Source organism: Podarcis raffonei, chromosome 6, assembly GCF_027172205.1.
Source record: "Podarcis raffonei isolate rPodRaf1 chromosome 6, rPodRaf1.pri, whole genome shotgun sequence".
In the NCBI taxonomy this organism is placed as follows: Eukaryota; Metazoa; Chordata; class Lepidosauria; order Squamata; family Lacertidae; genus Podarcis; species Podarcis raffonei.
The window spans coordinates 27453806-27481007 of NC_070607.1; the positions used below are offsets into that span (position 1 = coordinate 27453806).

At 42.3% G+C, this 27202-nt stretch overlaps 1 protein-coding gene across 2 annotated transcripts in view; it reads left to right on the forward strand.

Moving 5' to 3' along the window:
• The window catches only part of TGFBR3 (transforming growth factor beta receptor 3), a 139202-nt gene that overhangs the window by 11051 nt on the left and 100949 nt on the right, over nucleotides 1-27202 (forward strand). For both annotated transcript variants that reach the window (XM_053391792.1, XM_053391791.1), the window contains exon 2: nucleotides 9953-10127. In XM_053391792.1, the coding sequence (XP_053247767.1) occupies nucleotides 10067-10127 (61 nt within the window). In that variant the 5' untranslated portion in view covers nucleotides 9953-10066. The remainder of the gene's footprint in view (nucleotides 1-9952; nucleotides 10128-27202) is intronic.

Consider the following 27202-nt stretch of genomic DNA (forward strand, 5'->3'; position numbering starts at 1 on the left):
CTCTAATGTTTGGATTAAAGGTAAGTCTCAGGTTGAAAAAAGTTGAATATTCCTATTAGCTCATCAGGTGACTGGGGCATCTCTAGGGTCTCAGGTAGAAGTCTTTACCAGCCAGGGACGGCTCATCCTGTTTTTGCCACTTGAGGCAAAACAGGAAGTGTCGCCCTGCCCTGCCACTTCCACAGCTGGTGCCGCTTCCCAGCAAGTTCTTGTGTCCACCACAAGATCTTGTGAGATTTCGCTGAGATCTCGTGGGAAATTAGTGCTGATGCCGGCACCACTTCTCTGCCAGCCATGAAGGTGACAGGGCAGGTAGCAGTGCTCATTGGGGTGCCGCCTCAGGGACTTTCACTGCCTGAGGCAGCGGCTTCATCCTGCCTCATGGTTGGGGCAGGCCTGCTCCCAGCTCTACCACCTGACAACCTTAGGAACCTAGGAAGCTGCCTTATATTGAACATATTATTGGCCAATCTAGATCATTATTGTCTACACTGATTGGAAGTGGACTGGGGTGTTTCCTATCTCTAACTGGAGACTCCAGAGATTGAACTGGGGCCTTTTGCATGCTAAATGTGTTCTCTAGCACTGAACTATGGCCCTTCCTCACATGTTAACTGGTAAATTCAGGTGTGCTTGGAGATCATGTGCTCTACCCTCCATATATTGCTTTCAAATAGACTTTTGTTAAACTGTCCTTGGGATGGCTTGTCAAATTAGACTCAAAGTGTGTGTTAGAGAAGAAAATGGATTTTGTAGCTGTTTGCAGGCAGTAAAAAGTGAAAGCCGCTTTCCTCTTCAGGATGTGATTATGTATATTTTGTGGCTTCCTGTAATTTGATGGAGCACATAGTAATACATTAAGCAAAAGAAAAGAGCAAAGAAGTTACAAGAGTCACGTGAGAGTAGGAGGGGGCACAACTGTGAGTGGCATAACACATCTAATCTTGGCATTTCTCCAATTCCCATAGCCTTTAGCCGAGATTTGTAGAAATGTCCTGATATGTGCAGCAGCAACATGTCAGTAATTCTTAGACGTCAGAGCAACTCATCGGGCAAAACCAAAAACCTATTTTAGCTCCCTAAAAGTGAAATGCTTTTGTAAAGCCAAAGTTCAGTCTTTCCTCCAAGAGCTTATGAATCTGTTTATGTTTTGAGTGATAAGGCTCATGGGCTGATTATTATTACTCCCTGAGAATCTTCCAGTAATATTTGAAAATACCGTTGTTTTATTTCCCTATTATAGGAAATCTGTTTGGCTCTTTGGGCCTGATCCTCATCAGGATCTAGACTTACGAGCCAAACTTCACAAGTGGGGAGGGTTTCTCATTTGTTAGTCACCTGACATCACAGTAACATCAGGTGATTGAGCACTTTAAAATTCTGAAGTTGGGACTTCAAAGTACCACATGCAGCCCACCCAGGAGATTTTGGATGTGTGAGGGACTTTCCCATGGGGAACTCCCTTACGCATATGATCAAACAGACTTTGCAAAGAAAAGTCAAAATAGCAAGACTGCTCAGGCTATTTTGTGCCTGAGGCAGAAAATCCCAAAAGTACTGTACCTCTCCCCATCCCTGATGGCAAAAATAAAACAATAAATTAGGTAACTAATAATTTGCTGCCCTTTCATGACACCCCAAAACAGCTGTCTGAAGCAAGTACCTTACTATGCCTAATGGTAGGGCCAGCCCTGCAAAATAGCTTTTGAATTTTAATAGTTTGGGGGAAAATAGCTTTTACTTTAAAGGTGATTCGCATTACCAGTAATAATTGTATTTTGAAATAACTAAGAGTGTCTAATTGGCCAGATGCAATCCCAGTTTGGAATAGACAAATCACATTCTGAAGATAATCTGGATTAAATTTCCCAGGTGAGCGCTGTAACTGGATTGGCTGCTGGCTCTGGCATTCAGTGATTATCTCATCATCTGTGAAAAATAGGGCCTGCAGGACAACACTTTTCAGATCAGATTCCCATGGCAAGAATGTGTATCGGAAGCTTAACTTTCCTAAACACACTGTGCTGCATTTTTTATTTGGCTTTCTGTTTTAAGAATTTTGCAAATAGGTCAGATGCTGCAGGATCTAAAACTTGTTTCTAAATCTAAAGCGCTGTGTAGGGAAGAGGAGATGTACGCTGGGATCAAAAGCTAAGCAATTCTTTTTTCTTTGTTTAAAATAATGCCTTCCATAGTCATTTTTACATTTTAACCAACTAAACATTTGCATTCTGCACATGAACTCAAAAAGTTTCTAAGGTCATTGGAACAATAAATACACTTGAGAACTTTGCTGGACCTCAGCTCTCATAATCTCTGACCATTGGCCATGCTTACTGTGACTGATGGGAGTTGTAGTTCAACCACATGTGGAAGGCCACACATTTGCCACCCCTGCTTTAGATAAAACACTGAACAACTTTCTTTCCCCCTTTTAACAGGAACTCGCCTTAGCTGTTGGGTCTTTATACAAGCATAGGATCTGAAGTTGGACTGAATGTGTGGTGCCAAGGCAGGGGCCTGATGGTGTATTCCGATCCCCCCACCCCAGTGTGGCTCCTGCTTGCCATCTAAACGTGACTTCTGAATGCCTTATTTCTAAAGGCAAGAGGAAATACTAATGGCGGTGCCACCCTGCCATTTAGAACAGTGGGAGGAAGGTCTAGCTCTCCTGTCCCCTTTTGGAGGGTTTCCCATAACCCTGGCCATTTTGGGAAATAGGATGCTGGATTAGATAGATAGGTCCTTGGTTTGAGCCAGCAGTGCTTTCTTTGCGTTCTTCTGCCCCTGCCCTTCATGCAGTCATCTGACGCTCTGAGCAGAATTTGTACATGCTTAATTGTATATGCACAAGAACCCTGCAAAAAGTAAGGCCTCCCATGTGTATTGTCTCAGTTCAGAGGCCAGGGGTGGGGTCTGCCCCTGTGATTCATCTCCCCCACCTCTTCCACACATACTGTGTACCCTGCTGGTCATCTGAGCAAGACCGTAGGTCGGGATGCCTTCCAGATGGCCAATGGTCAGAGATGCTGGAAGGCATTTGGATTGGCATCACTTTGGAGGCAAGTAACCTTGTCAGAATCTCTGTATGAAGCAGCTACTTCACTTTGCTGAAAGCTGATTCTATTTTTTAAAAAATAGAAAGGCATTAGAGGGCCATGAGTCAACAATGTCACTTAAGTAATGTCAGTGAGTTCAGCAGAGTGACTTCTAAGAGGAAGGGTTTGCTTTGAAGTAATGTTAAGCTCAGAGGTGGCCAACTGTGATCCTCCACACGTAGTTGGACTGCAATTCCCATCAGCCCCAACTAGCATGGCCAGTGACCAGGGATGATGGAAGTTGTAGTCCAACAACATCTGGAGGTTCCACAGTTGCCTACCCCTGGTTTAGCTTGTCACTGAATGCTGGCAGAATGGGAAGAGCCTTGCGCTGTGCTGGATATTTTCTCAGTCGAGGCTGGAGGTCATGAACACTGACAGGAAGCGAGCCTTAGGAACTTTGCTGTGATAAGGAGATCAGGAATAGGAAGCTGTTTTTCATGCTGTAGAGAAAAAGTTAGACTGAGAAGATGATAGAATGCAAATAGGTGGAAAGCAAAGCAGGGAAATAAGTGGGATGGGAAGGAGATAATACGAGAAACAGATGGTGACATTTGGGGAACGGCACAGAAAGCGGAGAATGAAGGACCCAGTAGGACAGTTATGCCCAGTTCCTGTTAGAAATGACAAAAAAGGTTGTCCGGTCAGTGTGTAATCTGAATTATATTTATTGTTCTTTTTTGTTTTAGAACAGTTGGAGGAATAGGAACAAGTAGCCATAATCACTAGAGGAAGGAAACTGTGAAGGCTTGAGGGACTCCGTTTACGAGAACAGAATATAATATTCACGTTGGTTGGAGCTTGATGACATTCAGAAGGTAGAAAGACTGCCTTTCTGCAAGTTTTTAATGTAAGACAGCACTTGGTCTCTCACCATTTTTCACTTTTTCTGGCTATAGACAAAGGATGAGATTTTCAGCATCATGCAACTTTATCTTGAGAATACAGGGAACTGGGGAACCTGAACGCTTGGCTTATAGCAGATTCCTTTAATATATAGTAGGTGCTATTATTGTCCATGCTGCTGAATGCCATTTAATATGTGCTGGATTGAGATACTGACATCTTACTTTTACATCTTAATTTTTGTGGGGTTTTTTGTTGACCACGCTATATTGCAGACTCTCTTTAGGTTTGAGGAGAGGGAAGAAATCACTGGGGACTATGAACGGATCCTCTTGTAGAAATGTTGTGGCATGTGAACAGGTCAGAGATGGGGTTGGCAGACCTTCTTTATGAGAGCTATGTAACCCTCCAGCGCCCTCTCTTTCCTGTGCAATGAAAGACTGACTTCGGCCGTAATCCTAAACACATTCACAAGTAAAAGCCCCATTGATGCCAACTGCTGCCAGGGTTGTGCCCTTTGCTACCGAGAGGCGGAGTTGCTTTATCTCCCATGACCTCTTTTTTGTCCACCATTTCAGCAGGCTCTCCGCACCACAAAGAACAGCATTGCTGGATTATGTACTGACCTTAAGGAAAGAGTGATCTAACCAACAGCTACAATTTTCCTATTCAGGGTGTCCTGTTTAGCGCGTCTGTATCAAGTGATTCTTGGTTCCCAGTTCTCTTCTGTTCATTGTCTGGGCAACTGGTCATGGGTGTCAGTTTTAAAAGCTTTCAAAATGCTTTATTCATGGACTGTAGCATGTATGATAGCTGGCATTTTTGCATTATTCAAGGAACTGTGAAGGTTGCTTTGGTAATTGTGTCTTTGCCATTTCAACAATTCTTCTTGCATCATGAAGGCCCACCATTCCATGTATCAGATAAAGTGAACTCTAGTCCATGAGACCATTTGCCACATGGGCACTGCAGTCCAAACCCCATTGGCACTTGGCCAGGGGAGGCCTTGGATAGAGCAGATGTATCCTTCCACCCAGATCTGCTCGCCTCTGCCCATGGTGTGAACAGATGGGCATTTGGAAATGGCTCCAATGGAATCACCACAACACCAACCTGCAGAAAGCCCTGAAACACAGTGTTCCAGGTGCGGGGAGTGGCTGAGCCAGGATTTGTTGGATTCCAATCTGCCCATAGTGCCAATACACTGGGCCCAATCCTGACCGAAGACTGGTGCAACAATCAGTCTGTCCTTCCACCTCCTGTCCTTGCCAGCGGGTGGATGCTGTGATGATCCTGCTGTTTTGTTTTGTCCTCCCCTGCAGCAGTCGTGATTTGGATTGCACCGTAGATATATAGTCTTTAGAAGGCCTGCATTTTGCTGTAACAAACACAGCTATCTTTATTGAATTGTCTTGTGGCAGTTGGAATGTTGAACTGGAACCCCAGAAATTTCTACTCATAATGAGTCCAGCTGTATGGCCTGAGGCAAGTCACACTCTCTTAGCCTAACCTATCTCTGAGAGCTATTGCAAGGATAAAATTAGGCAACTCTATGATACCATGATCTCCTTAGAAGGAAGGTGGAATATAAATGCATTAAATAAATAAAAAGTACTGCTAACCTCAGACACATGTGTTAAAAAAGTTATGTCAGCCAAAGAGTGCAGGAAAGAACTTTCTATTTTGACCTAGGAGTTAATTGTCCATGGCTTGTGTGTGTGTGTGTGTGTGTGTGTGTGTGTGGTTAAACTGCAGAGCTTAAAATGAATGCTGAATTTGAGGGAAATGCTCTTAGTTCAAACAGAGCTTAGACTTTTCAGAGTTTCAAGATGAATGCTGCAATACTACTACTACTACTATTACTATTATTACTATTACTATTACTATTACTATTACTATTACTACTACTACAGCATTCATCTTGAAACTCTGAAAAGTTTTCCCAGCCACTCTGGGTGACTTACAGCATACCTAAAAACAAAATAAAAACATCAAGGATTAAAAACAAGCAAGAATAGCTTTCATTGTAAGTGTGATGCTGGCTGGACCAGTAAGGCGGTATAGAGATGTATAGAGTTTGCACTCTGGTGAGACAACTATGTATTCACACTTGCCCTTTTCTTTCTTAAGGAATACAGCCTTCCTCATATAATTGCGTTACAGAGCAACTGATGCTTCCTGTTTTCAGCCGGCTGTGCAGAGTGCTGATTGGTTGGCCCTTGTGGCAATCACAAAGCCTCATCTCTCCTTCCTTCTTGCTGCCAACGTTTTGTGGTTTATTTTTGAACAGCATAAAAACTAGGTAAAAAGCCAGGCGTCTGATTATTATTATTATTATTTACAGCAAGCCAAAAAACCCAGCGGAAGCATGGGGAGGAGACATGAAAATCAGTGCTCGATTAGGAGCCAGATAAGAGTGTGATTTAGGGGACTGGTGAGATTTGAATCTGCCTCATTCAGCAACAGCAACAATATATCCTTGCTCCTATAGATAGATACATATACACTGTAACGTTGCAGATAATTGCTTATGTTTTTCCTACTTGAATACATTTCTTCCTTTTCTAAAACATTATTCCAAAATAGCAACTTTTCTTCTTTAGTTTAAATTTACATTCCCCTTCTGCCTTGCAGGAGTTTTGTAGAGCCAAGATAATGGATGATTACATTCCAGTATAGGGTCATCACATGCATCGTTCTTTAATTTCAGTGGCACTTGTACAGAGACGTTACTGATAGTGTGATATATCACTGCCATGAAACACTTGTGCGTTTTCGGATGAGAATTAAGACATTCCTGCATTGAGTGGTCAGTAACATGTTAAGTCCATCCCTTTAAAATGTAAGTGCAGTTGATTCCACACAGAGTTGGACCTTTATTCTGCTGAATAGTCTGAGAAATTAGAGGCTTCTCTTCTGGGCTTGTAAACACTTTAAAAAGTCATTGCCAGCTCTCCTTGTAATATATTATTATTAATCTTTATTAAATTTGTATACCACCCTCCACCCGCAAATCTCGGCGTGGTTCACAACATAAAAATGCAATATAAAAAATACAAAATACATAATAAAAATAAGAGCAAAAACAAATCAATAATTTCCCTCAACAACACATTTAACAGGGTAGCAGGGGTCCATCAGCCAAAGGCCTGGTTGAAAAGTAACATTTTTGCCTGGCGCCTAAAGGTGTATAATGAAGGCGCCAGACAAACATCCGTGAGGAGAGCCACTGCAGAAAAAATCTGTTCTTGTGTTGCCACCCTCTGGACCTCCCGTGGAGGAGGCACACAAAGTATTGCAATTTGTGGCTTGTGCCCTGAATGCTTGACACAAGAGAGCCTACAAGTAGTATCATAAATCACAGAGCTTTCTTAATATATTGCCTAATGACTATCTTGGGCAGGAAAAGTAATCTTTTTTTAAAATGCACAGTCCAAAACAACAATTAATATTAGGGGCTTAGAATTGTTTTCCAGAAACCCACACTGTAAGTTTATGACAGCACTTTAAAACTTCTTCTATATGTGCATGTATTTGTTTCTGATTTGGTCAGTTGATTGACTTTAAGTCTTGTTATACGGAAGAGGATTTTACGTTTCCAAAGAAGAAGAAGAAGAATCTGGCCACATGTAGCTCACATGTTTTACTTTTGGAAACCCGTAGATGAACTTCCAGTAAATCTGCGGTTACACATTGGAATGGATTGTAAAGAACACATTATTTTGTTCCAAAGTCAACAGCAAAGTGTTCTTCTGCAGAATACGTGCAGTACTGTGGTTTTAATTTGTGTATGAGTGTGTAGGAAGGAGAGAGAAAATCTGGAAGCGTCGGTTAACACGTCAGGGAGAAGGCTTGCTTAAAAGCACTTCTTCCTGACTTGTACGCTTTCCATATGCAAAGAGATCTTGGCGCATGTGTGTGTGTGTCTATGCAGGAGGAACAGTTTAAAACATGAAACACTCAGACCAATGTTGTTCAGTGTAGCATTCTGTTAACAACAGTGGTCAGCCTCCGGGCATCTGGTGGCCTCTCTGTCTTCCTTTACTTTAGCATGGGGGTAGACAAATTTGCCAAGATACTTTCTAATCACATGGAACCTTACTCTGGAACAACAAAATATGGACTAGCTGTTGGTTATCAACTTGATTGCTTTTCAACACTACAATGGGTGGAAGCCTCATTCACTGTCCATGAATTATAGACACATATGGAACTATACATTTATAAACTATTTAGGGTGGTGGATGGGCAAGATTGTTGAGGCAGTGGTGACTGGTCAGCTTCAAGTGTGGTTGAAGGAAAAGGGTTATCTGGACCCATTTCATTGTGGCTTCAGGCCTATTTTCAGAACCGAAGGAGCCTTGAGGGACTTACTGATGACCTAGAATCATAGAATTATAGAGTTGGAAGGAACCCCCAAGCCGTCTAGCCCCTGCAGTGCAGGAATCTCAACCTTGAAGGAAGAGTCCACCACCTCTCATGGGAGTCTGTTCCACTGTCAAACAGACCTTTGGGTAACTTCTGCCCTCTCATAAAGTTTTGGGAAACCTATGCTGCGCCTTGCCAACAAAGGTCCGTATAGTTAAAGCTATGGTTTTCCCAGTAGTGATTTATGGAAGTGAGAGCTGGACCATAAGGAAGGCTGATCGCCGAAGAATTGATGCTTTTGAATTATGGTGCTGGAGGAGACTCTTGAGAGTCCCATGGACTGCCAGAAGATCAAACCTATCCATTCTGAAGGAAATCAGCCCTGAGTGCTCACTGGAAGGACAGATCCTGAAGCTGAGGCTCCAGTACTTTGGCCACCTCATGAGAAGAGAAGACTCCCTGGAAAAGACCTGATGTTGGGAAAGATTGAGGGCAAAAGGAGAAGGGGACGACAGAGGACGAGATGGTTGGACAGTGTTCTCGAAGCTACCAGCATGAGTTTGACCAAACTGCGGGAGGCAGTGGAAGACAGGAGTGCCTGGCATGCTCTGGTCCATGGGGTCACAAAGAGTCGGACACGACTAAACGACTAAACAACAACATGCTGCGTAATCATCTTCTGATACAACTGTCTTGCTTCTGACTGTGAGATCCCCATTGGGTGCCCTGGCTGAGCCCCCACAGCAAAAGAGCAAAAGAAGGAGGTGGCCTCACAGCTGTTTGGAGCCTAAGTCATTTAGGGCTTTAAGCACTGGGATTGGCACCTTGAGTTTGGCCCGGAACTGAATTGGCAGCCAATCCCTGACTGTTGACTTTGCTAGCTGGGGCTATAATAGGAGTTGAGACCCAGCAACAGCTTCAGGACACCCAAGTGGATTCCTCACACCCTAGCAGAATGCTCCTCTCCATCTCATAATGGCTTCATCTCATTTTGAGAGGTGGAAACCCTAAGGCAAATCTTGTAAAATGTATTGGAGGGATGTGTGTGTGTGAAAACCTGAGAAGTGCCGATAATTCTGTATAGCCTCTGTGATTCTCAAGATTTTTGAGGCACCAGCTGCCATCATTTATGGTAGGCAAAGTTAGGCAGCTTCTTGGCGCACAATCATTTCAAAGTGAGTATAGTCAAGACCATGACATGGTTTGGTTCGTAAGGAGGAGTTGGCTCAAAGTCTGCTTGAATTGGTCTCTAGTGATTGTGCTAAATTTTGACCAAAGGTTGCCCACCCATGATCAGATTTATTCTGTCGCAACAGTGAGTTCCAGAAAGATGTGCTTGTAAAAATTTAAAGGGGGGGTTCTTGGGATTTTGCATTGGAGGCTTTGGCTTGGCGCCAAATAGAGTGAATGAGTGAGTGGAATGCAAAATGAGTGATGGGTTTGGGGTTACGACTTGGAGAGAATTAAACCTGTGACTGTAATATAACTCTTTTTTCTTTCATTGTTCCTCAGTATAAAGGCTTTATTTCTTTTTCTTTTTTTAAGGGTGCTGGCTTTCTCTGTGTTTAGTATTGTGTAGAAAGTTCATTTCTCTGTAAGACATGCTTTTACAAGTATTATTTTTAAACTTTTCTTTGCAGGTAACTGAAGACTCTCTCTCAAAACACCTATAGTTGTAACATTCCCAGAAGGGTGCCCACCAGGCACAAAGAACTACAAAGAAGGTTGATCCAAAGACCCCTGGTGTGGCAAGAATGACTTCAAGTTGTATGATTCCAGTGTTTGCTTTGATGATTGGGTGTTTAGCCTCTGCAGGTAAGTGGCCTCAACGTCAATTTGGGCCTCCAAATGTTGCAAGCACTTGGATTTAATTGCAGGTTGCATTTTTTTTTTAAATCGCCAGGAGGCATTTAGTTCAATGCCAATGTAAATGTTCCCTGGTGTGACTGCATTTGCAAGAAATAATATTGGGAACCTTGTTATGGTCTACTACTACAAGCGAAACTGCAAATTGTAACAGAATGGGCGTGTTCGTATTCTGCCTGTGGGCAGTTGGTGGCTTCCATGGGAAATGTGATATAGAACGATATAGATGTTTGGTCTGATCCAGCAGAACTGCTCTTTTGTACTTAGAATGGTCCATTTCCGCCCATGTGTGCTTGCTGTTCATTAAGATTTGTTGGAGCAACTCCCCTTCACATCCCATTCAACATCTGAGTTGTGTTTGCCTGGGACACAAGAGAGACCTTTCTCTGTAGTAATGCCTAGGCTTGGGAACTCCCTTCCGAGAAACGCCTGCCTTGACCTCTCCCTGATTGTGAGCCACCGGAAGGCCAAGGCATTTCTCCTTAGACGGGTGTTAGATCAGCCAAACTGCTCATGTTTTTAAAGTAATTGGTTTTGAGCTTTTAATCTTCGCTGTCCTGATACATTTTCATCTTTTCGTTGGCTTTGTGTTGGCCACATTTGCACATAATGCTAAACCAAGATCTAGTGCTATCTGCACAAACAGGAAGGAGACTGAGTGAAGCACCAGGCTTGAGAGCTTCTGCCTCCCTTCCTGTGCTGCCTGAAGAACTTTCCTAGTGTTTAGTTTCAGGTTTCACTAATCATGGCTTGTTGTGCTGTGAAAACCAGAGAGTGGCCTTTAAAACAAACACTGGTCAGTTGCAAAGCAATCAACTTCCCAACCATGTCCTGATTTGCATGTCACACCAAGACAAGGTTAATGGAAGCCAAGGTATATAAACCAACAAACCATGGCTCATGAGTGTGGATTTTGTGGTTAATAAACCATGGTTAAGATGCTGGGCCAGGTTTTGACAATCAAATTACATCATGGTTTATAAACCATGGCATATGCAAACTGGGCCCATGAAGCTGACTTGTTCAAGTAAGCAGATTTTGCGTTAAACTATGATGTCTGATTCATATGCAATGTTAAGCCAGGAATCTCTGAAAGTAAATGCTAGTAAAGTCCTTCTCCAGGCTGGACAGGAGGAACAGGGCGAGGGCAGGGGAGAGCCCTGCGGCTTTGGTCAGGCTCTTTCCTGCTTGCACACATGACACTATACCTTGGTTTTAGAGCAAAACTATGAAAATACATGTCAGCTCAAATACATACCAGCAGCAAGTTCATATGTTTTCTAATCCATGGTGTTCTGAAACTGTTTCTGAAGCCCACAAGTGGTTTTTTTTCTGGCACAAAAGTATAGAGTCCAGCAGGGAAGTGTCCAAGATGTCCAAGATGATGTAGTGGGGAGACAGTGGACAGTGGATGGATGTCTCGTTTAAATATGAGATGTTCTCATTGTGGAAATGGTGACCTGCTGCAGGGAAAGACATGTCTGACCAATAAAGTGCATTACAAGCTGGCCTCTTCTCTCTCTCTTTTTTTCATCAATTGCATGGAAAATAATACTCTTTCAAAAATGTGTTTAAACCTTCTGGGAATTTCTCCAGGGTTTAACTTCAACGAAGGCGTCCAGCCAGTGCTTATTTTGATTCGCTAACACGACGTGATGCCTGGATGTTGTAATGATCTTATTTGGTGACAGATAAATATTTAAAAGTAGGCCAAATGTGTCTGAAGGTGATGTGCAGGATATTGATGGTTAATAGCAATACTTAGCATTTTTAACTGCTCAAAGGACTGCTCAAAGGACACATCATCTCAGTTATCCTTATGGCAACTTTGAAACGTTAGCCAGCATTGCTATCACCTACTTCAGAGAAGTTGGCTTATCCAATGCTACCAGCTGAGTTCATAACCAAAGTGAGATTTGAACTAAAGTTCTTTTAGGCTGCAGTCCCATTATGTAAGCCCATTGAACACAGTGGAGATTACTTCTGAGTAGACATATCTAGGGTTCCAGCCTTAATTATTATTTTCTGCTTGCCATTGCATCAACAAATGATTTAGTTGGCTCAGATAGGATCTTACTCGATGATTTTGGAAAACAGAAGTTGCATTTCATCAGCACAAATAAATTAGTGGTTGTTGGGGAGGGGGAACGAAGTTCACCTCTTGGATATATCTTGAGCATTATTTTTATGAATTGCTTCCCATGAGACATCCCAAAAGTATTTGCAATATTTGCCCTCTCTAAAACAATCTCGGAGGTTGTGGACCTCGGCTGCTGGGGAGGAGTAATCATTTAACTGGTACAGTTTTTGGTCCTCAGTTTCCCAGCTCATTTACAAAGGTCACCAGTACCTTGAACATAGCCTTACAAGGTGGTTCTTATGAGGATAAGGGGGAAGGGAAATCCATGCTTGTATGCCATTCTGAGCCCCTTTGAAGAGTGGCATCCTTTAAGACTTTGGCTGCATTCACGCAGCAGTTTATCCAGTTTTCCTGATGTTTCCCTAAGTGCTACTAGTCATGCTGGCTCTGCACTATTTCCACCGCCAGAGAAAGCAATGCTTCTGAATACCAGTTGCTGGAAACCACAGGAGGGGAGAGTGCTCTTGTGCTGGGGTTTCCCACAGATATTGAGGGTTTCCCACAGATATCTAGTTGGCCACTGTGAGAACAGGATGCTGGAGTAGATGAGCCATTCGCCAGATGCAGCAGGCTCTTGTGTTCTTACATCCTTGTTGCATCATTTCCCCAAATTATGATTGGTACCAAACAGCCTTCATGTCTTATTAGATAATACTGTATAGTAACAGTATTACTATTATTAAATAGTAACAGTATTACTGTGTGTTATTGAATAATACTGAAGAGTGGGTTTCCCCCAAACCGGTGGGATAGTGTCCTCCTTACTACTAACACTAATAAGGTTTGTTTCTTTTTAAAATTGTCTGTGTATGAAAGATAATCATATCTGTTATAGCAGAGTTCTTTTAACAACGGATAGTAATGCTTTCCCTTTTTGAAATCTGTTTTCCCTCTTTCATCAATTCTGTTATTTCGTCCTGATAAGGAAACTGTGTCGCATCTCAGTTCTAAAGTCGTGCAACACCATGGTGACGATTGGCATGGAAATGGACAATAAAAATAAACATCCCATTTACGGCTGTGATGTCTTTTTTTTTAGATTTGCTTTTCTGGAAGGAAAATCCTCATGGGCTTCCTAGAGTGGATTTGCAAAAGAAATTAGAAGTTAAGATAGTAGAAACCCCTTGAACAGCATTGTTAATTGTATCATGGGAACTGGATGAGGATAAGGAAATGTTCACCCACTTGTTCTCTCTCTCTCCCCCTTGCTGAGCATCTTCCAGGTTCAATAAAGCTCAACAATTTATGTCACTGTTTCCTTCATTATATTTAGTCAGATTCCATTGGAAAGTAAAAGATACAAACTTCTTTCCTTTCCTGAGGGGAGAAATAGCATGTGACTGATCTTACATGGCTTACTTAATTTGAACAACTTGTAAAGACTTGAGGTTTGTTTGTTTTATTATTTTTATTTATTAAAGTTCCATGCCACCCTTCATCCAAGGATCACAGGACAGTTTGCAATATAAAAATACATAACAAGGTAACAACCAAAAACAATATCTCCCCTTTACTATTTAGGAAATAGTAATGTTTTGCAGGGTGCTGTAAAGATAGAGGTATATTTTTAACATAAGAAAAAAGCACACAGAGAGAGGTTGAAAGGTGATAAAATGAATGGGTCAAATTGTACCAGTTTTGGTACATCAGGTCATCAAATGCAGCAATAGAAATGCTCCAGAGGTAATGAACAAGATGCCCCCCAAACGTTGTTTGACTACAGTTCTCATCATCCCTGACCATTGGGCCTGCTAGTTGGTGCTCATGGGAGTTGTAGTCCAGCAACATCTGAAGGGCACCATATTGGCTGTATCTTATACCTGTATCTTGAAGCAGATCCATAAAAGACGATAACCATCAGACTCTAAGGAACCTGCAGGCTATTGAATCCAGCATTTATAGCTAATCTGCCCACATCACCAAGATTATTTTAACTTCTAATATCTGTAATCACCTGCCCTAAGTATCTTCAGAAGTTGGAAAAGAGGTTTAGAAATGATATAGAGAAGTGTTTGTTTTCCTTGGAAGCTAGACCTCTGTATTTGAAAATTCTTAAGTCTGAGTCCCCATGGTTTTCTGATATTGCTTGCTTGTTCATATGGCTCTTTCACTGGCCTCTTTTAAAGCATGTATTAAAGACTTCTCCCCCCCCCCACCAATTTGAGGTTGTTGATATTGTTTCTGTGTTTCAGAATTGTGCAAGTTATGTCTTGTTTGGCTTTTGTAAAGCTCTGGTTTGCTAGTGGTATATTCTGGGCAAATGGCTCGCTCTTGACAAATTCCTCTATTTTTTCAGAGCTTGCCTGCAGATTTGGTCCCCTGTGGCTTTGATACAGCAGAGGATGAATAAGAATGCTCACTGAGTAAACATGGAAATTGGGCATTTCGTTAAATCTGACACTAGATTGTGCTAGATGAATTCTCAAAAGCATGATACTACAGGGCAGTAGAACATCTACAGTGGGGTATGTTCAGGATTTGGAATTCTGTAGAAATAGGTATTCATTGTGTATTATTAAGCTATCCAGAGCACCAAGCCAAAAAAGATGTTCTGCATCGCATTCTTGGTTTTCCATTTCTACTTTGCTGCTGTTCTTCTGTTCCACTTCCTATACTGTGTGAAGTATGACTTTGTGCCAAAAAGAAATTTTTGCTGAGGTTTCCTTGAGTGCTACTGAAACTCAAGCAAGAGGAGATTTCCAGAGAGGAAATGAGTTGTGAAATGCTACAAGCCTTTGTACTATGTAATTGCCCTCCTTGATAGTTCTGCTAAGTGATACACTTGAAGATGCAAAACGCTCAGGTGCAAATAATACGTACTTTATTATGTTATTTCTGCAAAAATGGTTTGTAGTTAACTAGCAAAAATGAGAGAGCATGCATTTTTATTCATTTATTTCAGCATATCTCTATTTTTTTTTTTTTTTGGAGGGAGGGAGGGAGGGGGAATCAAGGTTAAAAACAAAAATAGGCACCATAAAATCTTACCATCAAAATCAAACTCCAAAAGCTCCCCCACAAATGACAGGAAAGCAGCACAGTGAAAATCAATATAGGGCATGGCAAAAATAGTCAATTTTCAAATGTCAGCTGAAATAGAAAAGTTTTTTACCTGCCTATGAAAGGGCAGCAAGGGGGGTGACAATCTGCTTCTGAGCTATGCTCAAGATGCTAGCAATAACTTACAAAACCTTAAAACAATTTGGAACCTGGGCATTTCAAGGACTTCGTCTTCCTGTACTGTTTTGTCCATCAGGAGCAGCTTTTTCTAGGTAATGTGGAGCTGCAACACTTGCTTCCTGGAAGACAGAGGGGCCAGATGGTGATGTCAGCACACTGCAGACACGTAGGTAGGAGGCTGGATTAGCTCACTGGTGCAATTGTGGAATGCTGGATTGTCTCCCCAACTGTGGAATGCTCTCCCCAGAGAGACTTGCCAGGCTCCATCATTACATGTTTTTAACTCTATCTTCCATCCATGCAAGCAAGAGGCATTATCGGAGTTCAAGGACCCATTCCAACCAAGGAAGAACTCTCAGAGAGGCTGCAAAGCAGGGCTGGTAAGGGATATGGACTCAGGGGAAGGTGTGTGTCCCGAGGGACTACATTTGGTCCCCAGGCCTGAGGTTCTCCACCCCTTCCATAGAGTATAACAGAACTCTGGAATATGGCACTATATTTATAAAGTGCCTATAATACAGAAGTTGCAATGCAATTTATCCTATGTAACTTACAAAGCAACCCATCAAGCACCAGGAACCTCTGTCCCACAGGCAAAATTAGATCTGGCAGACAGTTATCCTAATATTGTTTAGGAATCAACAGCGGTTGTTTTCCCCAAGCCACACCCATGACATCAGGTGTGGGACATGCAAAGATGCAGCTGCAAAGGAACATTGGGGAGTCTTAAAGGATGCATCTCATTGTTCCTTGGCAAATGGGCTTTACATTTGGCCCATTTTAAATTTGGCATCAAATGCAAGCAAGGGATTGTCTTCATTTTGGGAGGCTACAGTGTGCATCTTTGCACAAAAGCAAGACCAGTTAAGCTATATGGACTTCCTCCCAGGCAAGTGGATATAGGACTGCAATAAAATAGTAATAATAATTTCATTTCATGAAGGAGTGCAGAGCCCTTATCCAGAATGAATAAATGTATTCCTTGCTAAAGGCCTATACTTCTTAAAAGAATCAGTACAAGAAAAACAGCCAGTATTTCTGGCCAATAATGTTAACAAAAAAATTCTAGCCAATAATGTTAATGATAAAATTAGGTTCTAAATCCACAAATGAAGCAGGCTCTCAGTTTCTGATATTTACAAAAGATTTCTTTTTTTAAAAGAACAGCTGGTGTCTGTGCGCTCGATGCCTTTTATACTTGCCGTATAATCAAAACCTTGAGCAGTGACAACAACAATGTTGGCATAGGCAAATATATTCCAGTGGAAAAGTTTATCATATGCAAGGACTGTGGGAGTTCAATAGCATTTTTTAATGAGCACATCAGGACAGCAATTGTTTTTCCAACAGCAGATGCTTCATTTCTAGCCAACACACTTGGGGCTATATTTTTTACACTACTTCATGTGTAACTTCATTCCTCCTGCAGACAGTCCAGCTGTTTGATAGGTGTGTGTATTCCCCTGTGCGGTAGCCAGTGTTTTACAAGCTGTCAGTTACTTGCGTATGTACTGTCACCATGCTGGTCTCTTAAGCATTTGTCCCCCATGCTGTTTGTTGATCACTTTCTAAGCGGAATATCCCATTTTAATGTAATATTCAGTCAAGGGTTCATGGCTGGGGGAAAATATTTTAACAAGTGAAAAGCAAAAGCTCCCATCTCCAATTCTTACCAATATACAAATAGCATCGGTGAGGTTTGTTGAAAACTCCTTCCAGGCCACTTAGCCTTGCCCATTCATAATATTGATGTAAATGATAAACAGAGGAAATATTGTTGCCACGATGGAAGGGGCTCAGCAGTGGAACACACTTTGGTTTAGCAAGGAGAGAACTTAAGCATGAGCCTGGGTTCAGGTGGCAGTTGCAGACCCTCCAAGAGTCCCTATTTTCTAGGGATAGTCCTGGATTTACAGAAACCATTCTGGTTTCTGATTTGATCTTGGAATGTCCCACTTTTCCTTAGGATGTCCCAATTTTCATCTGAGAAATGTTGGAAGGTATGTGGACCAGAGGTTCCTCTAGTGCTGCCATACACATGTGACTGGGAGTGAGCTCCATTGAACTCAGTGCACTTGGCTTGGGAGCAAAAATGACCAGGGAGGAGTACAGTGATTGTGAGTGAGCTCCTTTGAACTCACTGCACTTGGCGTGGGAGCACTGAGTTCAGTACAGTGATTGCAAGCCCCAGAAAGTAGCTTACTGTGCTGTGCAAACTAGACCTATAAGGGCAACAAAAGCATAATGTAGAAAGAAAGCACTTAGGGTAGGTTGAAAGCTTCTCCAAAATGCATTTTGTGACTGCATTCACAAAATGTCCAGAGACTGATTTTGCAGAATCATAACTGACCTTCTACTGTGTGTGGCAATGTGAGCAAGTGCAAAGTTTGCGTCTGCATTATAAGGAGAATGGTGGACCAGATAAACCTTGGGATGCTCCAGGAAGGCAATTACCACATTCTCATGTATTGCATGCACTGTCATTTTTATGACGCTCTGTTTACAGTTGACCCTGGTCTTCTGTTTTAATAGGCAAAAGAGAGAAGCAAACCCAGTCTGGAGGTCATAAATGCCATAATATGATACGTATTAATGGATGCATGTGTTCCAAGTGAACTGTCCAGATTTGTGTAACTTGCCTGGCAGATAACAAAGTTGAAATGTGTCCCAGTGCTTTTGATTTACAAACGCACCCCCCCCCCCGAGCCCAGCTTAAGCTTCATATTAAGGATTCTGATGAGGACTTAGTTGTCTGGGCCATCCATCTGCTTCTGAATAAATGTCAGTGTTAGGACATCTGAGTATTTATTAGTGGAAAATTTCCCAAACAGTTCATCCCGGGGCTGCAGTTATCTCATTTAATTTGGCTTTGAAGAACCATGTTGGAGGTAGTTTGTTTGAAGGTTTGTGTTTGGGTGCTAATGCATTTTAAAGCAGCATTTAATTGTTTTGGGGCTTCCCTTATGGTCTTTGAAAATTCATCTTTTTTTTATATAAAAAAAGCCTGTGTTTTGTGGTAGTGGTGATTTGATTGGATGCTGCCTCATGCCAGTTGCTGTTTTTGGATTACTACCAACAATTTTCCTCTTTGAAATAATGTTCTCAGCCATATTGTTCTCATGGCTTGTGGCCACCACTGAACTGACCCTCCCTCTGGGAACCTCAGATTTTCACCCTGGCACTTTCAGGGAAATGAATTTGGCATAGTACTTATCAGACCCTAGAAGAGTCGTAATTTGGCATAAACCTGTCTAATGGGGAAAGGACATGCCAAGCAGTGTCAGTCTTTAGTCTCCAGTGAGTATCAAGCGTTTCTGAGTCCAGGTTTATACTCATAAGTCCAGTTGGGGGAGAGAATGAGAGTCTGCTGGTCCACTCGGGACAAGGGTCAGCTTGTCTCTCTGATAACACATCAGATCTCCCCTCAAGCACTTGGAAGCCTTTACTTCCTTAGAACATCAGCTTTCAGCTCGCTTTGGCTTGTGCCTGGCTTTTATCTCTGTTCTGCCAGATGTTCTACCTTCTGACTTCCTGTTGCTTTGCTCCTGCTTCAGAGCAGGTTCTATTAGCAAGCGACTTTGGACTGGGCTGTCATAAAATAATAATAAAAAAATATTTTCAGATAAATTTTTTTAATGAGCGCCTTCACATAAAATAAAGGACAGGCCCTGTTCTCAGGATCAGTCTCAGATTCTCACAAAGTGCACATCCTCCATAATTTCTCTTATGAAGGTAGGGATGTCCTAAGGAAAAGCCAGACATTCCGGAATCAAATCAGAAACGGGGACAGCTTCTGTAAATCCAGGACTGTCCCTGGAAAATAGGGACACTTGGGGGTGGGGAGGTCTGAGAGTGACAGGAGCTGTGTTAACCCTTTCTGTTGAGGGACACATGGTTTGGAGTTGAGCACAAGAGGGTCATAGCGGGGGCCTTCATCATTATTGTCCTCTCTGCCATCTCTTAAGTTCTTTAACCACTGATATCCAATCTCTTCTCAATCCAGGCACCTTGCAGATTTTTAGAAGGGCTATATAATTATTTTTTTGGCAAAAACAAAGAAAAAGGTAGCCATCTTACTGTTTTACCTATGTTCTCTTAAAAATGCTTAAGCATAATGTGTTATGTAACTGGTTAAATGAGTATGTTCTCCTCCCATCTTTTTCTGTAGCTCCTGCTACATATTCCTTTGTCAATGTAAAGGATTCAGAAGTACTGGAAAGAGAGGCTGCTATATGACGAGAAAAATGGTACCAGCAAACTATTAGCGTTATCTCTTAGCTGCGAGCCAGTACAGAAATCAAAACAAGACCATATCATAAGCCATTTTTCAAAGTATTGATATAATAAATGTTCTGGCCTTTGCAGTAGCAGTGTTTATTACATTCAGTCTTTCTTATTCCAAGGACATGGTTCCATTACAATCTAGCTTTGTGTTCACACTGTAACCCTGTCATGCAGGCGAGGTTGGGAGGCCATGGTTTGTCAAAGGTTACTCACTAAGTCCTGTGGCTTAAAGAGGAATCTGGACCTACCTCTCTCAAGTCCAAACCAATGTAGCCAATATATCTCAACATCTGCAATATGCTGTCTTCTTGATGATTTCCATTTCCATCCATGCCTTATGTTTACAAGATCAAAACTGTACTTCTGCAGCAAGAAGCATGCGAGTAAGTCAACACATGAACACCAGACCAACCTTGATTTTATTGGTATGATTTAGAAGAAAAGAATTCTAATGAAATGTTTCTGAGTGCTGCACCATTTAATGGTGTTGTTAAAATCTTATAGTATGTAGCAAAGGCATAACAGGCCTCCCCTGTTTCTTCTTTTTGTCCATTTTTGAAAGTTTGCAGATCGTACAGTGTTTGCCTGCCAGGAGTAAGTTTATTTCTGTCTAGATGTGTCCCACTGCACATGAGCATATATGATGAGTGAGTTGGCCAGAAAACATGACCTCTGCATTCACTTTTTGTTAAAAGTTCTCCGGAGGGTGTAAGCTAGGACTCTTGACCTAGACAACACCAGAGTTAGTGTTAGTGAGAACCCTATTGGAGCAGATCAGGATCCTGTCCTCACAGTGCCAACCAGATGCCCATGGGAAGCTTGGAGGCAGGATCCAGGTGCAATAACATTCTCTCTGCTTGCGGTTCCCTCTCCCCTGAGTTAGTGTGCTACTGATGGAAGTAGAACATTGTGGCCTTATCCTGCATGTTGCTCAATCCTCTTTTAAAGCCATTCAATATGGTGTCTATCGCTGTGGCTTGTAGGAATGAGTTCATTTTGTGATGGTGACCCCTTTCTAGTTTGATGATGATGATGATTTATAGGCCAAGAGAGAAGAGAGAATAAGACTCATAACACTAATTTATTCCCCCCAAAGATGGAGTACTGTCCTGAATTTACTAGGATGCCCAATCTGCAGCCAAAAGAGATTACTCACTGGAAAAGTGCAACAGGGCAAGGATGAAAATTCATGCCAAATAACTTTGAGGTGGCACAAAACATTTTTGTTACGTTTCCTCCATACTGTTTCTCTCTCCCGTGCTCCTGGTTGGGGGAGAAAAGGGGCTGAGAGAGAACAATAATTTGATGCTACTCTCTCTTGTGTGTTTCTAAGGTAGCTGGTGAGGATTGTAGGCCACAACATCCGGGAGGCACCAGGTTGACGAAAGACCACTGCAGGGCAACAATTCCTGGGGAATATTATTATTATGTGACATTCAGATTAAATTAATTCCTTGCTCGGCTTCCCAGAAAACATCTCTTAAGTGATGCCATCAGAAACACGTGTTCGATTTGTGGGCACTGCTCCCCTTCCTCCTTGGCTGTGCTTGAACTGCCAATAAATAATAATAACTGTGTTGGGGGGTAGGGGTTTGGGTTGTTTTTGTTTGCTACTATGATACATATTTTTGGGTTCACTTGGGATAGCTCAGTTGGTAGAGCATGAGATTATTAACCTCAGGGCTGTGGATTCAAGCCCCACATTATGTAAAAAGAAATGTTCCTGCATTACAGGGGTTTGGACTAGATGATCCTCATGGTCCCTCCCAACTCTACAATTCTGTGAAACTGTGATTTTAAATTGTAAACTGCCCTTTGATCTTGGCTGAAGGGCAGTATAGAAATTTAATAATGAATGAATGAATGAATGAATGAATGAATGGAACACAGCCAAGTGAACACAGAATGTCCCTAGCCTTTTGATCCAAACTTAGTGTTTGAACAGCATGGCAGATCTGGGAAAGAGCATGCATGAGCTCAAGACCTGCTCCTGATATCATTTTGAGCAGAAGCTGTGAGGGAATAGTGAATAGGTTTCAAAGCACTCTGGGTTTACTTTATGACTTCATCAGTTCATTGTACTGTCCTAACAATGCTGTGTAATGCAAGGGTGGGGAACCTGTGACACACCAGGTGTTGCTGGACTACAGCTCCCATTGTCCATGACTGTTGGCCATGCTGACTGGGACAGATGGGAGCTGGAGTCCAATGAAATTTGGAAGGCTACACATTCTCCACCCTTGGTTTAACAGATAGGCCCTTGCTTAAAGAGGCTAGTTTGGGGGTGGCTGTAAAAAGGGGCAGAATTAATGTTTAGATTTTGCGCTATGGCTACCTCCCACCCTGATCTCAAATTACTTTCCATTATCTTCATTGCTGCCATTTAAACAGAGTCCTCATTTTTGCGTATCAAAATTACTTAGGTTGGAGGTTATAAGCAAGGTGGGGACAGCAATGTGAGCTAATAAAAAGAAGAGCTTTATATCTAATGTTAATATTCGCCACCGGCATTTTTTGCATGTGAGTGTGGGGCAGATCTCCGCTTCCTGCTGCCAAAGTTAATATATTTGTAAATAACGTAAGTAATGTAAATATCTCCCAATACTGATTTTTCACAGAAATCTGTTCAGAGTCCTGTTTTTATGTCCTGCAATGCCTCTAATTCATTTGTGACTCTAAATGGATGTCAAATGAGACAGTCTTTTAAAAACAATTGGCCCAGTAATCTCTTAGATAATCTCATGGAACATTAAAGCTCAGCATTGTAGTTAAAGCACAGCTTTCTAAAATCAACAAGAAAGGACTGTTTTACATGCTGTGAAAAAGGGATTGTTTTGTATTTGGTTTGGATCCCTGTTTCCCGTCCTAATGAGTGAAAATTACCCTTGGCTTTATTAAGGGCTGTGATGTTGGTCAGCTGTTTGTATGAGCTTTTGGCTGGGGATTTTGTAAAATGTACGTTTCATTTCTATTCTATTTTGTATAGTGTTGATGTTGTGAAAGCCGCCTTGTGTATTTTTTGTGAAAGGTAGTATATAAATTCATGAATTACCTTTAAAAATGCATTGTATTTTAGTACATCAGTTATACATCATTTATCTTGCACTCTTTGACTTCCACACACATCCCTCTGTCGGGTTTTATTTAGTCTTTGTTAAGATCCATCTCTTTAATTACCACCCTTCTTCTGCTTATTTTAACTAATGCTCATATATCTAACCCCACTTGGAAGTTTATCTGATAGTTATATTTCTTTAAATATTCACCGAAGTATTCCCACTCTTCTTTTATGTCCGACATCTTGATTTCTTATCTTTGCAGTCAACATTGCTAGCTCCACGTAATCTGTTAGCTTATTCTGCCAGTCTGTTTTTGCGGGACTATTTTTGTCCTTCCACCTTAGGGTATTAAATAATAATAATAATAATAATTCATGAATTACAATAAAATAGTGTAAGAAAGTTTTCTGCAATATTGTATTTTTCCGTGTATAAGACTAGGTTTTTTCCCTAAAAAATAATGTCAAAAATTAGGGGGCGTCTTATACTCTGGGCCATCTTCCCCCATTTTCTTAAATCTGAGTCCCCCAAAATAGGGGGTGTCTTATACATGGGGGCATCTTATAGATGGAAAAATATGGTACTCCCCTTTTTTAAAATTAAGAGGCTTCATTCTGGTTGTGATTGTCATTCCGTAGGAAGTGAAAAGCGGACTTTGGTTCATAATTACATTCAATAATAATAATAATAATAATAATAATAATAATAATAATAATGATGATGATGATGATGTAGTATCACTCTTAAAGGTAAAGGGTAAAGGGACCCCTGACCGTTAGGTCCAGTCGCAGACAACTCTGGGGTTGTGGCACTCATCTTGCTTTACTGGCTGCTGTACAGCTTCCGGGTCATGTGGCCAGCATGACTAAGCTGCTTCTGGCGAACCAGAGCAGCGCACAGAAACGCCATTTACCTTCCTGCCGGAGCGGTACCTATTTATCTTCTTGCACTTTGATGTGCTTTCGAACTGCTAGGTGGGCAGTTCTGATCGACAAGCCCTAGGCTCTGTGGTGTAGACCACAGCGCCACCCGCGTCCCTTGTATCACTCTTAAGGTAAAGGTACCCATGCCCGTACGGGCCAGTCTTGACAGACTCTAGGGTTGTGCGCCCATCTCACTCAAGAGGCCGGGGGCCAGCGCTGTCCGGAGACACTTCCGGGTCACGTGGCCAGCGTGACATCGCTGCTCTGGCGAGCCAGAACCGCACACGGAAACGCCGTTTGCCTTCCCGCTAGTAAGCGGTCCCTATTTATCTACTTGCACCCGGGGGTGCTTTCGAACTGCTAGGTTGGCAGGTGCTGGGACCGAACGATGGGAGTGCACCCCGCCGCGGGGATTCGAACTGCCGACCTTTCGATCGGCAAGCCCTAGGCACTGAGGCTTTTACCCACAGCGCCGTGTTTAAAGCAGCACTCTGTGTTTATTACCTAATCCTTGTAACATGCTAGAGCAGGGACAGCCAATGTGGTGCCTTCCTTCATGATTATTGGCCATCCTCACTAGGACTGATGGGAGTCCAACAATGTCAGGAGGAGGGTACCATGTTGGTTACTCAGTAAGTATAAGGTAAACTAGTATAATTGTTACCCATATTGTAGAATGTGGGGAGAACTGAAGGGGGCGAGAGAGAGGCTTTCCTTGATGAGAACATAGCAGAGATGAGAGTTCAACTTGAGCCTCTTTATACATAGCTCAGTCTCTTTATGAGTAAACCTGCTCACTAAGATTAGCAGGCTGCTAAATTTCAGATTGAGATTAATTGGCTTCAGCATTAAGATGACTTTGACCGCTAGAGAGTGGCCTCATGTCACCTAACATGACAAAAGTTGCTTCCTTGCTTCTCGGGCCTCTCTTTTCAAGAAGTTGCTGACTTACAAGCCTCCTAAAGAAAGCCAAATTTGTGTGTCCGAGAGTATGACCTATGTTGTTAAAGATCAATTTAGATATATTTTAGACAGCTATACATTCCCGAAAAACAGGTTATACTTGAATGAAATGGCCACTACCAAGTTGTTTTGTTTAATGTTGCGACAGTCCAAGTTTGCCCTCCTCAGGGTTGGATGTTGTCAATTTTGATGTACATCGAAAGGCTGTCAGACTCTAGATAAAATCCAGCTCTTTAGTGGAGAGAGATAACCATTGTGAAACCACACCACGATTACAAGGGCTGCCCTGCCCCACCACATGCAGCACTAATGGCTGTATGTATGTGTATCTTCTATGAAGCACTTATATTAAATACCATTGTTCCATTAGTATGTGTATTAATAAAGTTATGGAAATATAAGTGACAAATAGAGTGAAACTGGTTAATCACAAATGTTCACAAGCTGCTCCACTACAGCAAAGGGAACAGCTGGCCATTAAATTAACAAAAATCAGATTGAGTTTTTAAAGTTACATTTTTGACTCCTGTAAATGTTGTTTTCATCTTGTTATGGAAACGATATGTACCGTATCTAATTTTAAGTGGGTAAGAGTAGGAGAAGGAGGCAAACATCTCCTTTCATATGCACTTAATAGCTGTGAAAGTGGGAGGTATTAGCAGCGAGTACCAAAATTGATGCTGTGGTGATTTCTAAACAAAACATGCATTAAGGAAGATGGAAAGAGAGAGTGTCGGTTTATTCCTTACATGGCTTGTTTTTCAAAGATCTGACTTCTTTGATAATTTCTAAAATGTAGTTTGTGTTGGAGGGAGTCACATCCCCAAACAGGAAAAATTTACTTGCATGATTTCACGACCAATCCCCCAAAGAATTTTTGAGATAATTACAAGTTAAGCTGTGTTTTTTTAATGGTTAGGGTTTCCTTTTCAGTTGCTTCTTTTGTGTAAATATACCATTTTCTGGAAGTGCTTGCAAATGAATTCAAACTAACTATATCTGGACCTGCAGAAATTGCAAATCCTATGCAGACGTTCAAACCCTGTGTGTGTTAGTAGGGAAAGTGGGATTGTAGTAACCTAACTCTCCCTTTTAGGCTAGTTCACGGGACTTCACATTTTCAAAAGAGCCATATACATGCAATTAGTATACAGGTGGAGTGGACCGATGTGCATTATTGTCTGTTCTAACTATCACATCTCTGCCATTTTGAAAATCTACAAGTAAGCCCTTAAGTTCTTGTTTGGTTTAAGTTTGGCTCTGCTTCATATTGGTCAGTTGGATTGAGAACCATCTTCCTCTTTCAATATTTAAGTGTCAGGGAACTGCCATCGCAGCCAGGAGTGGAGGAAAGGCTCCCAAGCGATGCCGGAGAAGGGCCCAGCAGGGAGAGAGGGGACTCATCAGCCGGGGAAGGAAATCAGCGTTACACCAGGGAGAAAGGCGGGCAGAGGCGGGCTTCGGAGAGTGGCTCCAGGACTCTTCGCCAGAGACCAGTGGGGAGAGCACGGGTCCTCCGCTGCCCACACCCACCCTGCGCAGAAGACTTCCGCGCAGGGAGGCTAGGCGGAGATTATCCGTCAAGGAACTTTTATGTTGGAAGAAGTTCAGGAAATGCCCACTGACGGATTCTGCCAGTGACTGACAGCCGCAGCGTCAGGGCTGTCCAGCCGGGGAAAGGTTTATCCAGGCAACCTAGCCAAGAGTGGTGGCAACTTACGCACGAGCAACCCCCAATTCCCATTACATTAAGGAACCGAAAGGCTAGGTGGAAACGGAAACAACTGTGGTTCCGATGTTGTCAGCCAGATTTGTTGGTTTATTATGTCGGGGTGGGGAATATCAGGCCTGGAAGTGGTCCTGTAGGCCTCTATCTGGGCCCTGGGACTCTTCCCAGGCCACATCCACTCTCCTAGCTCACATCCCTCAGTTCATCCTGCTTTTCATCCTTCCTGAGTGTTCTTGTTTCTTGCTTGCTTGGATGGATGGAGGAAATAGAAGGCTGTGTGAATGTGGATAGGAACGAGCCTACTGTACTAATGTATATTTAATATTTCTTGTTCTTCCTACTTTTTCCTCCAGTAGGTTGATCAAAAGTAAATGTGACCTTTGGCATGTAAAAGGTTCCCTATCCCTGGGTTATGTATATTTCTTCTATGTTAGAGTTCAGGAGGTTCTAGGCAGCCTGCTAGACACCCATCAGGCTTAGACTGTGTTTTCCTTCAGCAAGGTTGCTGTGTAAAGGAGCTGTCAAGCAAGCCAGGTCAACCACAGGGCAGGCACATGGACGGGAGGCATGCCATGCAATTATCTTTTTATTAACAGAAAATAACAACATAGCAGAGTCCTCTGATTCACCTTAATCTAGCTGAGATGTTGCTGAAACTAACCACTAGCTTCGTCTTTCCCTCTCTAGACTTTCCCTCTGGATTCCTCCCAAGCAGACGAAGGCTGTGTCAAGGGGGTGAACTCCTC